At 35.3% G+C, this 12507-nt stretch overlaps 1 protein-coding gene across 11 annotated transcripts in view; it reads right to left on the reverse strand.

Moving 5' to 3' along the window:
• Positions 1-12507, reverse strand: part of R3HDM1 (R3H domain containing 1) — a 203400-nt gene that overhangs the window by 92978 nt on the left and 97915 nt on the right. For 9 of the 11 annotated variants that reach the window (XM_059394388.1, XM_059394383.1, XM_059394386.1 and 6 more), the window contains 7 exons: positions 9591-9650; positions 9367-9507; positions 3258-3366; positions 3071-3166; positions 757-794; positions 612-662; positions 276-502 (listed from right to left, as the gene is read on the reverse strand). In XM_059394388.1, coding sequence (XP_059250371.1) covers positions 276-502; positions 612-662; positions 757-794; positions 3071-3166; positions 3258-3366; positions 9367-9507; positions 9591-9650 — 722 coding nt within the window. The remainder of the gene's footprint in view (positions 1-275; positions 503-611; positions 663-756; positions 795-3070; positions 3167-3257; positions 3367-9366; positions 9508-9590; positions 9651-12507) is intronic. The other 2 variants (XM_059394385.1, XM_059394380.1) reach the window with 2 other exon arrangements.

Genomic DNA, 12507 nt, shown 5'->3' on the forward strand with positions numbered 1-12507 from the left:
TAAGATGTGACATTTCACTGAACTAACTTGATTTAAGTTTATGTCACAACAGAGAATTTTTACTTTAACTGATGTTTGTAAATCTCTCTCCAACAGAGAATGAATCCTAATGTTGATACATATATTACCTCTTAAGTACTGCGGAGGTGCTCAATGCACTGCTGGTAAGAATTTTATGTTAGGATAATTGCAGAAGCCACAGGATAAATAAAGAGGTAAGACCACAACAGGGAAACTAATGGTTTGATTGCACAGTTCTAGACAAATATTTATACCTGTTTTTGAAAGCCTGCCTATGCTTTTGCTGCTCCCAGAACTATCACCTCTTGTCAGGACTGAGATTCCACTGAAGCTGCTGGCTTTGGTTACAGCAGGCTTGAAGTTTCGAAGAGAACTGTCAGAATCCGTGCTGCTCCAGGGTCGTGGTTCAGAATACTTCAGCTCGTTCTCAGTGCTGCTTTGATGGCTATTTGTTGATCTCCCCGAAGCATCTTTATTAACTCTGCAATTTAGAAATACAACTTTGAGAAGCTAGTAGGAACAAAAGGGGAAAAAATAGAGAAGATAATGCTTTGATTTTTCAATACAGCATGAAAACATGCTTCCAGTACCTAAATATCTGACGCCTCTGCTGGGTACTACTAGCATCCTCGTCTTGGATTCTGTTGGCATTTTAATAAGACATTTTTATTTTTATTTTTATTTTTATTAGCATCAGTCAGATAGTTAACAAATGAATGTTAAAAATTCCCTCACCTTTTGTCAATAATATAATTCTCTTGGGAACACAGGGACTAGAAAGAAAGAATAGATATAAAAAGTTGAGCTTTTGTCAAATACATCATGCATCTGTAAACCAATGATGACAATCAAAATTGTATGTAATAATATTTAAAAAGCATTACCCACCCTGCCCACAAAATCCAAAATGGTGACAAGGATACACAATAAGTAATAATGAAATTATTTCTGGCTTGGAGGTACTATGCATTCTTTTAATAGATAAAGATCTTTCAACAGATCTTGAAGCCATTCATTTTTGTGGTACAGATTAAATGGAAATTCAAATATTCTCTTCTAAACAAGTGAACCCATTTTCATGATTATATATTAAAGGTATACACAAATCTATAGGTTCTACCTTATTCACTCAACTAATACTTCGCTTAGCTGTGGTTTGGCTGTGGCTGTGGCAGTGAGTAAGGAGCTATACGTCAATGTAGCTCATAGCCAAACTCTTCTAATGCTATTAACTTAGGTCAGGCAACCACCATTCTTCCTTGTATTATGATGACAGTCTTCCAACTAGTTTTCCAGCTACCAACTTTTGCCCCTTTCATCCAGTTTAAACAACAGAAGCCACAGAAGTCTCTCTAATATGTCAATCTGATCACGCATCTTCTCTTCTTAATAGCTCCCTGACGATCTAGCACAGGGGATGGCAAACTATGGTCAGGCACCTCTTTTTGCAAATAAAGTTGTACTGGTACACAGCTATGCCCATTCATTTATGTATTTTCTAGGTCTGCTTACACATTAGAAAGGCAGATGTGAGTTGTTGCAATAAAGACTGGATGGCTCTAAAAACCTAAAAAACTAATTATATGGCTGTTTACAGAAAAAGTTTGCGGACTCCTGCTCTAACTAAAAGCCCAACAACCTTAACCAGCTTTCATGGTCATGTCATCTACTTCCTGCTTACTTCTCTAAATTTTCCTCACTTCTTGTCACCTATGCTATAGTCCAGCTTCTCTGAATCTTTTAAGTCCTTATCTGTCAAGTTCTCCTTTATCTCTGAGCCTATGCTTGGAGGGTTCCTTTAGGTCTCCTCTTGGAACCCAACTCTCTCCCTCACGCCTCAGTTCTGGTTTGTGTTGCTTCTAAGCTGTGTCTTTTATTTTACCTTCATGTCTCTGCACATATCATATACTGTATTGTCATTACTTGGCTATTTATTGGGGCTAAGACTTCATAAACTAGAGAGAGAAATACATATAGTTTAGGCTCTGAGTATAGCAGACCTGGGCTAAAATCTCAACTGTGTCATTGTCTATCTACACAATCTTTTGCTATTTTACTTAGCCCCTTAGAACCTCAGTTTCCTTATCTGTAAAAACCAAACAGTGATAGTATCTACCATATATAGGATTGTGTGGGGGAATAAATCATTTTAGTTGTTCATGGATATGTCCTCCAGGGCCTAATATAGCACATACTATTGGTGCTCAATAAGGTTTGCATGAATATTAACTGATAGTTTAATTTTAATGTTACTCTTTATTTTTATAATATTGAGGAAATTTTTATCTCTGGCAGTGTTAACCCAGATTACCTGCATTCATATATCCTTGAATAATACCTAGTACTGTACAGAATAGACACTTAATAGACACTGGTAAAGCCAAACTGAATCTCTTCTCAAATACATATACAAAATAATTAGCCACTTGAAAGATTTCTTTCATATAATCACTTAAAAATAGAAAACAGATAGAATACTAAAATTAATTGGTTTAATTTGGTTTTTTTAAAAAGTAGGTGTCATACCCAGTGTACAGCCCAATGTGGAGCTTGAACTCAGAACCCTGAGATCAAGACCTGAGCCTAGATCAAGAGATTGACTCTTAACTGACGAAACTATCCAGATGCTCCTAATTAGTTTTATTTTCAAAGAAGAAACAAGTTACTTATTGAGGAAAGTCTACTACAGAGAAGAATTTAGAGTACATGATTTTGTAGACTATGACCAAAGTTCTTAAAATCTCAAGTCTGTGAGAAGTCTGGAAGAAAAAAAAATTACACGAACTTTATACTCAGTCTGATATACTGCTCCTATAGTCTACCTGCATGCAACTTTTGAAATATTTATATAACTGCTGCAATGTAGCATTTTATAAATTATTAAATTATTGATATGAACAAGACAGACCTCAATATTCCTAACAAGTGACTTTATACATAACAAATATGGTTACAACTAAATGATCAATAGATGATAGGAGGAATGAGCTCCTATAATCCAAATTAACATATACCTAATAGTGAGATCTAAATCTAAGTCAGTACATACATCTTGGGAAAATATTCGGTCTCTAGCTCTCTGGTATTCCTCTTCCCTTTCTTCTATAGATTTACTTCTTCTGTCATCTTTCAAACGTATTCTCATCTAAAGAAACAAGGACAATTAATTCTTGGGAAAATGACCTACTGGTGTTAATTCTTGCACCCAGAAAAAAGCTGCAATTGTCGCAGATTACCTGGTTATCATCTTTGTCAAAGCTGGAGTTATCTCTCTTGAGGATATATCGTTTCTGAAAATCTTCACCTTTATCATCCTTAATATGTTCATTGAATTTCTGATCAGGTCTAAAAAAAAAAAACCCCAAAGGAACAGAAGAGATAGTACACATTACTTACAGAAAAGTTAAATAGAACATTTTATGTAAAGTAATCAAAGCAATAAAAAATTACCACTCACTAGTGCCACTAATAATTAATACTTGTGTTACCTCATTTACTCTTCATAACAATCTTATGAGAAAATATTAAGTACTTTATGTTATGATTTAAAGGCCGTTATGAAAAATACACTGTGGGCGCTGGAATCAGACTGCCTGGGTTCAAACATTCAGTTTTACCCCTTTAGTTGCTTCAGAATGTGCACAAGTTACTTAAACTTTCTGTTCCCTAGTTTCCTCATTTATAAATTGAATTATAGTATACCTACTTCACAGACTTGCTCTGAAAAGGAAATGAATAAATACATGAACAGCACTTAAAACAGTAAACACTCAACAGAAGTTTGTTATTATAAATATTACTGAAAAAAGACAAAACAAAACAAAACCGAGGTTCCAATGGCTTAAGTAACTGTCTAGGATCAAGAGCAAGTGTATGACAAAGCCACATTTGGAGTGCTGGTACATCAGACTCAAAGTCTATTTATCCTTTTGCATTGCCTCCTCTAAATTAAAAAAAAAATTCAAAGAAAAAGAAAAAGTATATGGTACTTCATCTTATGTTACACTCTTACAATACCTGGTTTGGTGTGACATGATTAAAAGTAATAAAATATTCTGAAGTTTAATTACCTAAAACCTAATAGGCTCATTAAAAATGCTACCAAATTACCAAGAATTCTTAATTATAACAGGGTATATCTTTGTTTTACACTACTGGAAACAGGTTAAAAAAGAAACATTTCTTTTTTTGGGGAAGTTAAAGTTATAACCTGAAAGAATAATTATGAAATCATAACAATATATTAAACGGCTGATTGGTCTTTTCTCTATAGAGAAAGTCCCAATGAGATCCAGAAGACAGACATAAGGTTATGGTCTGTGGAAAATTAAAACTATGTAAAACTTCACTTTCTAAAATATACTATCAACTTCAACAAATTTATTTAATATTCTTGTGACTTAATAACATCCTATTTAAAATTGGAATTAGTCTTTTGAAATACATGATACATAAAAATACATTTGGAGGCACAAAGTCTAATTGAACTCGAGTAGATTTTTATATATAGTTTAAATATATATTATATAGTGGCATAATATATTGTGAACACCCTAAGTAAATTTCTAAACCAAATAAACCTAAGTAATGACATCTTCAGCAAATGTGATCATATATATGTCATTATATATAATAGTCAAGTAATTCTGTTGAATATTTAACATAGTGAATTTTTAATAAAGCACTGTTTCTACATTCTGTCAAATTATGCAAAAGGAGATTTAAAAATAAGAATTATCTAAGTAAGCTGAAGAAATCTGTATTTTAAAATATACTCAGATAAGTGAAACAAAGAGATATCCACACAGAACTATAGACATAACTAGGAAGAACAATAAAAAGAGTAAAAACAATTTCATGGCCAAAATGATGAGAAAAAGATTGCTTTCTTTAGTAGGAGTGTGAAAGATTATTATCTATTAGTTCTGAAGATGGCAGTATGTTGTTACTTCTGTCATGACTGCCCTGCTTAAGTTTATCAACTATTTCTATAGCTGTTTGAAGTAATTTCTTATTGAAGGAGTCTATACTTGGATTAGAGATTCTCATTCCAAAGCCAACTATAATGTTTAACCTAGGGCCTGGCAACTTTTCTAAGAGCAGCTGGATTCCCACACCAAATAGCATTGGCAGGCATTTCAGCTAACCTTAAGACTGTCTTACCTCTCTTTTATTGATGCCTGAAATTACTGCCCTGCAATCGCCAACTTCCCGCTCCATTGACACACCCCAGTGGACACCGGGTTGTTGACATCCACAACACCACTGGTTCAAGGCTGGAGCGGGTAATTTGCCTATGAGGAAAAGGTAAGTTTGCATTTATTCAATGTGGAGCAGATCTCTAAGGTTTTCTGATTTACAACTTTCTTCATATTCCAGGAGATATATAAAATAAGAATACAGTGTAACTTCAATGATCTGAAGGTCCAGTTATAATTATACTACTGATCCATTTTTCTTTAAGTATATCATGATCATCTGTGTTTAGCTCAGCTTTTGATGACTTTGATTAAGAGAATCCTAAAGCTTTCTGACATCATTGGTAGCATTCAAATAACTGAGGTTACACTGTATCGAAAACCTTAGAGAATCATCAGTCGAAATGTTAGACAAAATGCCTGCTAATGTACATGTGGTTGGGTATCCAGCAGCTCTGCGTATTGCTGAAAGGAACTGGTTAAATGAATTAGACTTCTATTCACCTTCATTTCAGGTCGTATCTTATGGTTACTTGATCTATGATATAATGAATTGGAAACAGACTAATTGAGGATATTTTTAAAAGAATAAGGGACAAGTAGAGGAAAACTAAATTAGATTCACATTTGCAGTAGGTAAAATATAATCTCTAAAGAAAGACAAGATCCTTTTCAAAGACATCTATCTTCATTAATTTAATTATAGGAACAAACATTTAAAACTACTAGCCTCCACCACCGTTATCTATTTAGTTGACACAATACTATATGAAAAGGAAGAAAACCAAGTTTGTTCCAGTAAAGAATATGGTAGCTATAAGAGTAAAGGCCATTATAACAGAAGGGATATGAATGAATTAAATACCACCATGTCAACAGAATGGTTCATAGATAAGACCCTAAGAGAAATACAGCTTCAAGAAAAGCATAAAAATAATTAATTTTTAGCATTATCTATGTTGTCAGAAGCTGACTGCTGCTCATTCCCAAAGACCCACTGCTGCCACATATAAAATTGATAAAGAAAATGCTTCAGATGGGCAGATTACCACCAAAGTATAAATATTAGCTGAATCAGTTGCTTTAGGATTAGTTTTACAAATAGGCAAAAAAAGGTGCTGTGTACAAAATTTTAGGTGCCTTTGATTGGGCCTTTTACTTCCAAATAGCTGCACTGATGATATAATTCAGTAATACTATAAAACTTCTGAGCTTGTCTCTCTTTTCCTTCCTTCCTTCCTCTCTTTAACGTGTAATGTATTATTTGCCTGAGGGGCACAGGACTGTGAATCATCAGGCTTACACATTTCACAGCACTCACCGAGCCCTTACCCGCTCCAGAGTCCATAAACCAACACCCTATCCCTACCCCCTGTCCTCCCAGGAACCCTCAGTTTGTTTTGTGAGATTAAGATTCTCTTATGGTTTGTCTCCCTCCTAATCCCATCTTGTTTCATTTTTTCCTTCCCTACCCCCTACAACCTCCTGCCCTGCCTCTCAAATTCCTCATATCAGGGAGATCATATGATAATTGTCTTTCTCTGATTGACTTATTTCGCTCAGCACAATACCCTTTAGTTCTATCCATGTTGTTACAATTGGCAAGATTTCATTTCTTCTGACGGCTGTATAGTATTCCATTGTATATGCATATACCACCTCTTCTTTATCCATTCATCTGTTGACAGGCTTCTAGGTTCTTTCCATAGTTTGGTTATTGTGAACGTTGCTGCTATAAACATTTGGGCGCATGTGCCCCTTTGGACCACTACATTTGTATCTTTTTTTTTTTTTTTTAAAGATTTTATTTATTTATTTGACAGATCACACAAGTAGGCAGAGAGGCAGGCAGAGAGAGAGAGGAGGAAGCAGGCTCCCTGCTGAGCAGAGAGCCTGATGCGGGACTCGATCCCAGGACCCTGAGATCATGACCTGAGCTGAAGGCAGCAGCTTAACCCACTGAGCCACCTAGGCGCCCCTACATTTGTATCTTGAAGTAAATACCCAGTAGTGCAACTGCTGGGTCGTAGGGAACCCTATTTTCAACTTTTTGAGGAACCTCCATACTGTTTTTCACAGTGGCTGCTCCTGCTTGCATTCCCACCAATAGTGTAGGAAGGTTCCCCTTTATCCACATCCTCGCCAACATCTGTCGTTTCCTGATTTGTTAATTTTAGCCATTCTGACTGATATGAGGTGGTACCTCATTGTGGTTTTGATTTGTATTTCCCTAATCCTGAATGATGTTGAGCACTTTTTCATGTGTCTGTTGGCCACCTAGATGTCTTCTTTGCATAAATGATTGCTCACGTCTTCCACCCATTTCTTTTTTTTTTTTAAAGATATTCTTTTGTTTATTTGACAGAGACAGAGAGATAGAGTGGAAACACAAGGAGGGGGGAGTAGGAGTGGGAGAACTAGGCTCCCCGCTGAGCAGGGAGCCTGATGGGGGAATCAATCCCAGAACCCTGGGATCATGACCTGAGACGAAGGCAGATGCTTAATGACTGAGCCACCCAGGCACCCTCTTCTGCCCATTTCTTGATTGGATTACTTGTTCTTTGGGTATTGAGTTTTTTGTTTTAAATTTTTTTATTAAAATATAATTATTAACCCAGGGGTACAGGTTTGTGAATCCCCAGGTTTACACACTTCACAGCACTCACCATAGTACATACCTTCCCCAAGGAGTTTGATAAGTTCTTTATAGATTTTGGATACTAGCCCTTTATCTGATATGTCATTTGCAAATATCTTCTCCCATTCTGTCAGTTGTCTTGGTTTTGTTGACTGTCTCCTTTGCTGTGCCAAAGCTTTTGATTTTGATGCAGTCCCAAGTTCGTTTTTGCCCTTGCTTCCCTTGCCTTTGGAGATCTTTCTACGAAGATATTGCTGCAGATGAGGTCAAAGAGATTGCTGTCTGTGTTTTCCTCAAGGATTTTGATGGATTCCTGTCTCACATTAAGGTTTTTCATCCATTTTGAGTCTATTTTTGTGTGTGGTGTAAGGAAATTGTCCAGTTTCATTCTTTTGCATGTGGCCGTCCAATGTTTCCCTCAAGGATGTTGATGGATTCCTGCCTCACATTGAGGTCTTTCATCCATTTGAGTCTATTTTTGTGTGTGGTGTAAGGAAATGGTTTCTTTCATTCTTCTGCATGAGGCCGTCCAATTTTCCTAACACTATTTGAGGAAGAGACTGTCTTTTTTCCACTGGACATTCTTTTCAACTTTGTCGAAGATTAGTTGACCATAGAGTTGAGGGTCTATTTCTGGGCTATCTTGTTCCATTGATCTATGTGTCTGTTTTTGTGCCAGTACCATACTATCTTGATAATTACAGCTTTGTAATAGAGCTTGAAGTCTGGAATTGTGATGCCACCAACTCTGGCTTTCTTTTTCAAAATTCCTCTGGCTATTCAGAGTATTTTCTGGTTCCATATAAATTTTAGGATTATTTGTTCCATTTCTTTGAAAAAAAAAATGAATGGTATTTTGATAGGGATTGTGTTAAACGTGTAGATTGATAAAACTATCACTTTTTAAAACAAGTGGGTGCTCTTAAAAACTTTTCCTCAATCAATTAAACATAGCTCAGAAGGGGGATACAACATTATGGATAATACTATATTAGCCAACAGTCCCAGTTTCTTGAGATTTGTAGGATTAAAGAAGCAAAATCAAAGGTTGAAAAGATGATAAAATGATGGGAGATTAATTGAATGGGAGGGTGTCAAAATCTGCCTTAAATAAATTTTTTTACACTATGTTAACTGACTTGAATTAAAACAAAACAAAACAAGCAAAACCCCGTCAAATTTGCCAAAGACTGGCCACAGCTATCTAAAATACATTAATTAAAAAATCCAAGTGAATGGTTTTCAATTATCAGTGATACGACTTCTGAAGTTTTGTTTTTGCTTTTTAAACCAGTCCTCATTGACCTGCTTTATTTTAGTCTAGACTGGTTCATTTTGTATCTAGTACACTAAAAGAAATTTTATGTATTTTTTGGCCCTATCACATAAGGTTACTATAACATTTAATTAGGCTGCTAAAACGTGGAAAACCTCAGATGAAAGGTGCTGCTGAAAGATAAAGTATGGTCACATAAGTACTTAACAAATGCCTACATTGTTGATACTTACATTCTTGTATTACTAGTTTTGTTTACTATGACAGACTTTCCACTCTGATCAACATTGTGGTCTAATCCAAAGTAAGCGGCTACTCTGTGTAATAGCATCCTATGGTAAGATGTCATTGGGGGAAATTTTTTACGTGGAGACCTAGAAGTAGAAGAAAAACTAATTTAGTAAATCAAGGAGCACCATGGTGACAATTTGTTTTCTTGTTAAATGTCAGGACTTACTCATTATTACCAATGAAATCTAATATTTCTTGTTCCAATTTCAACAGCATCATTCTGTCCCTGAAACAAAAATATGAAGGCTCTTAAATATACAACTTAACACTGAAATAATCATAAACACTGAATTATTATGACTAAATTTTTCCCTAAAAACTGCACTTTGAAGACTATCACAAACTTGATGCCAGAATATACACATGACTTCTAAAAAAGTAATGTTTAGGAAAAATAAAAGATGACTTTTTTTTTGTTTAATTTTTTTTTAATGGAAAATTTCATACATACACAACTGTAGGGAGAATTGTGTAATGAATCTCAATGTAGCTTTTACCCAACACCAACAATTACCAAACATGTGACCATACTTAAAACACATATTTTGATCTAACTATCACTACATTAGAGTCTGTTCTGTAGATACATGGATAATAAGAGCATATTAATCTTTACTTCCTTAATAAAGCTGAGAAATAGCAGGAACACAGGCATCTTTAGCTAGTTAGGCTCATGACTTTGTTATCCTCAACTCTATAGAAACAGTACTCCAATGCAATGCCAGTAACAACAGGAATACTCCTATGGGAATCGAATGCTAGTATACAGATGGAATTATGGCAGAGAAGTATGAATTACATTACTAATTCTAACTCAGAAGGAGAAGCCTTTTCAAATCATCAGATGAGCTTGTACTATACATTTTTAAGACTTTGGAAATTTTTGCCACAAAAATAAAAATGAATCCAAGGCTTTCAATATGAAAAATAAATAAGGACTCTAGGGAAAACTGGCATATGCTCCATTAGACCACTAGGGTCCTATTTAATGTGCATATGCTGTAACGAATATTAACAGTATCACTACTCCCCGAAGGACCTCCTTGCTCACATACTAAGGACATGGCTCAAAGCAGTATTCTTGGGCTCACTGGAAATTTCATGTGCATGTGAAACAAACAAACACTCTGAGAATTTTCAAACTAGAAGTAGCTTTACAGATCATTCAGTTCTAGCCCTCAATTTTTAGAGATCAAGAAAACTAGGCCAAAGGTTAATGTTTGCCTCTCAAATAAACAATACAGAGTAGAATCCTCTAATAGGACAGAGGATGTGGTGCTTTTGCTCAAGCTGCTTGAAAGTCTATACTATACGTCAGCACTGAGTTTGACCTTCCCTCTAGATTGCAAAGAAGTCTCATAAAACCAAGTAATATTTGACACACACACACATATATAAAAAATATTTAACATTAGTTGAAAACTGAAGAGAAAATATGCCTACCTGGTGACTTTAAATCCAAAGCTGAAAACATGATTACATTTTAACACGAATTCTAGCAACATTCAATTCTGTCCCAAGCCTGGTTCACCTTTAGTATTCCTCATTTCAGTAAGTGGCACACTATCTTTCACCCAGTATACTGTACTAAAAGCATCTGTGGTCTGCTATAATCCTTTTCCTAAACCTCCTATGCAGTTAATTAGTACTGCAAATTTTATCAACCTTCTATTTTTTCTTCTGTTTCTCACTGCTGCTAACCTGGATCCAAGCAAGCAGGATCTCTGGCTTGACTACTAGAACCATAGTCTATTGTTTCTCTCTGTCTTCCCTCATTCCCACCTTATTTTTTCTACCTGAACATCCGTAACATCTTCCAAAAATACACGTGTGACCACATGTTACTGCCTTGGTTAAATATTTATGATAAGCTTCCCACTGCTCTTCGGTTAGAAATAAGCATCTGGGGGCACCTGGGTGGCTCAGTGGGTTAAGCCACTGCCTTCGGCTTGGGTCATGATCTCAGGGTCCTGGGATCGAGTCCCGCATTGGGCTCTCTGCTCAGCAGGGAGCCTGCTTCCTCCTCTCTCTCTCTCTCTGCCTGCCTCTCTGCCTACTTGTGATCTCTGTCTGTCAAATGCATAAATAAAATCTTAAAAAAGAAAAAAAAGCAATAAGCATCTGTAATGGGGCCTACATTCATCTACCTCTTCAGCCTCATCTTCTGTCTCTTAATCACAAAACTGTTATCGTTTGGCTTATCTCTGTACTTGCCAAGCTCCTTCCTGTTTCTGGTTACCTGAACATGCTGTTTCCTTTGCCTTGAACAACTTTCTATAGTCTTTCTTAGAAACTGTTTCTTTCACACTTTTCTTTAAAAGCATTTATCAAAATTATCATTGCATATTTATTTGGACTATATAGAGGAGCTCAACAAATGTATCTGCATGAAATCTGTTAATCAAATTATAAAGTCTTTTGATATAAAAGATTCATAAAAACTTTTAATCTATTTTACCTGAAATTTTTTAGGGAGGTTACGAAGTTTTTAATTCAGAAGGCTCCCCCCACAAAAGGACTTATATAACTGTAAGACACACTTTTCATCTAACCTTTTGAGTACGATGTGTATTGAGATGAAATAATTCTAACTTTTCTGATGTACTTTATATATATAGTTATATATATATATATAAAGTTTATATAGTTATTTTTTTAAAAAAGAAAGGAATCGGAGACAGGAAATTTATTAAGCATTCATGAAATAATACTTTCAAGTTGGTCTTCTGTTTCACAGGTAAATGCGAACATGTAATAAAGGTAGTAGATTAATCACTAATAAAGCTAATATGGAGGTGAAAACACAGAACTGGTAAAATAAATTATACCTATAAAAATCAGGCAAGGGATACACAAATGAAAGGATGTAAAATGTGGTATCATATACATAAAACATGGGGGAAGGAAGTAAAAATTTAGTGCTTTCAACGTGTTCAAACTTAAGCGACCAACAACTTCTTATAGACTTCTGTAGGATGTTATATATGAATAGAATAGTAACCACAAATCAAAAACCTACAATAGATGCATACAAAAAAAAAAAAAGAAAGGACTCTAAGTATAACACTGAAGAACTCATCAAA

Source organism: Mustela nigripes, chromosome 3, assembly GCF_022355385.1.
Source record: "Mustela nigripes isolate SB6536 chromosome 3, MUSNIG.SB6536, whole genome shotgun sequence".
Taxonomy (NCBI): domain Eukaryota; kingdom Metazoa; phylum Chordata; class Mammalia; order Carnivora; family Mustelidae; genus Mustela; species Mustela nigripes.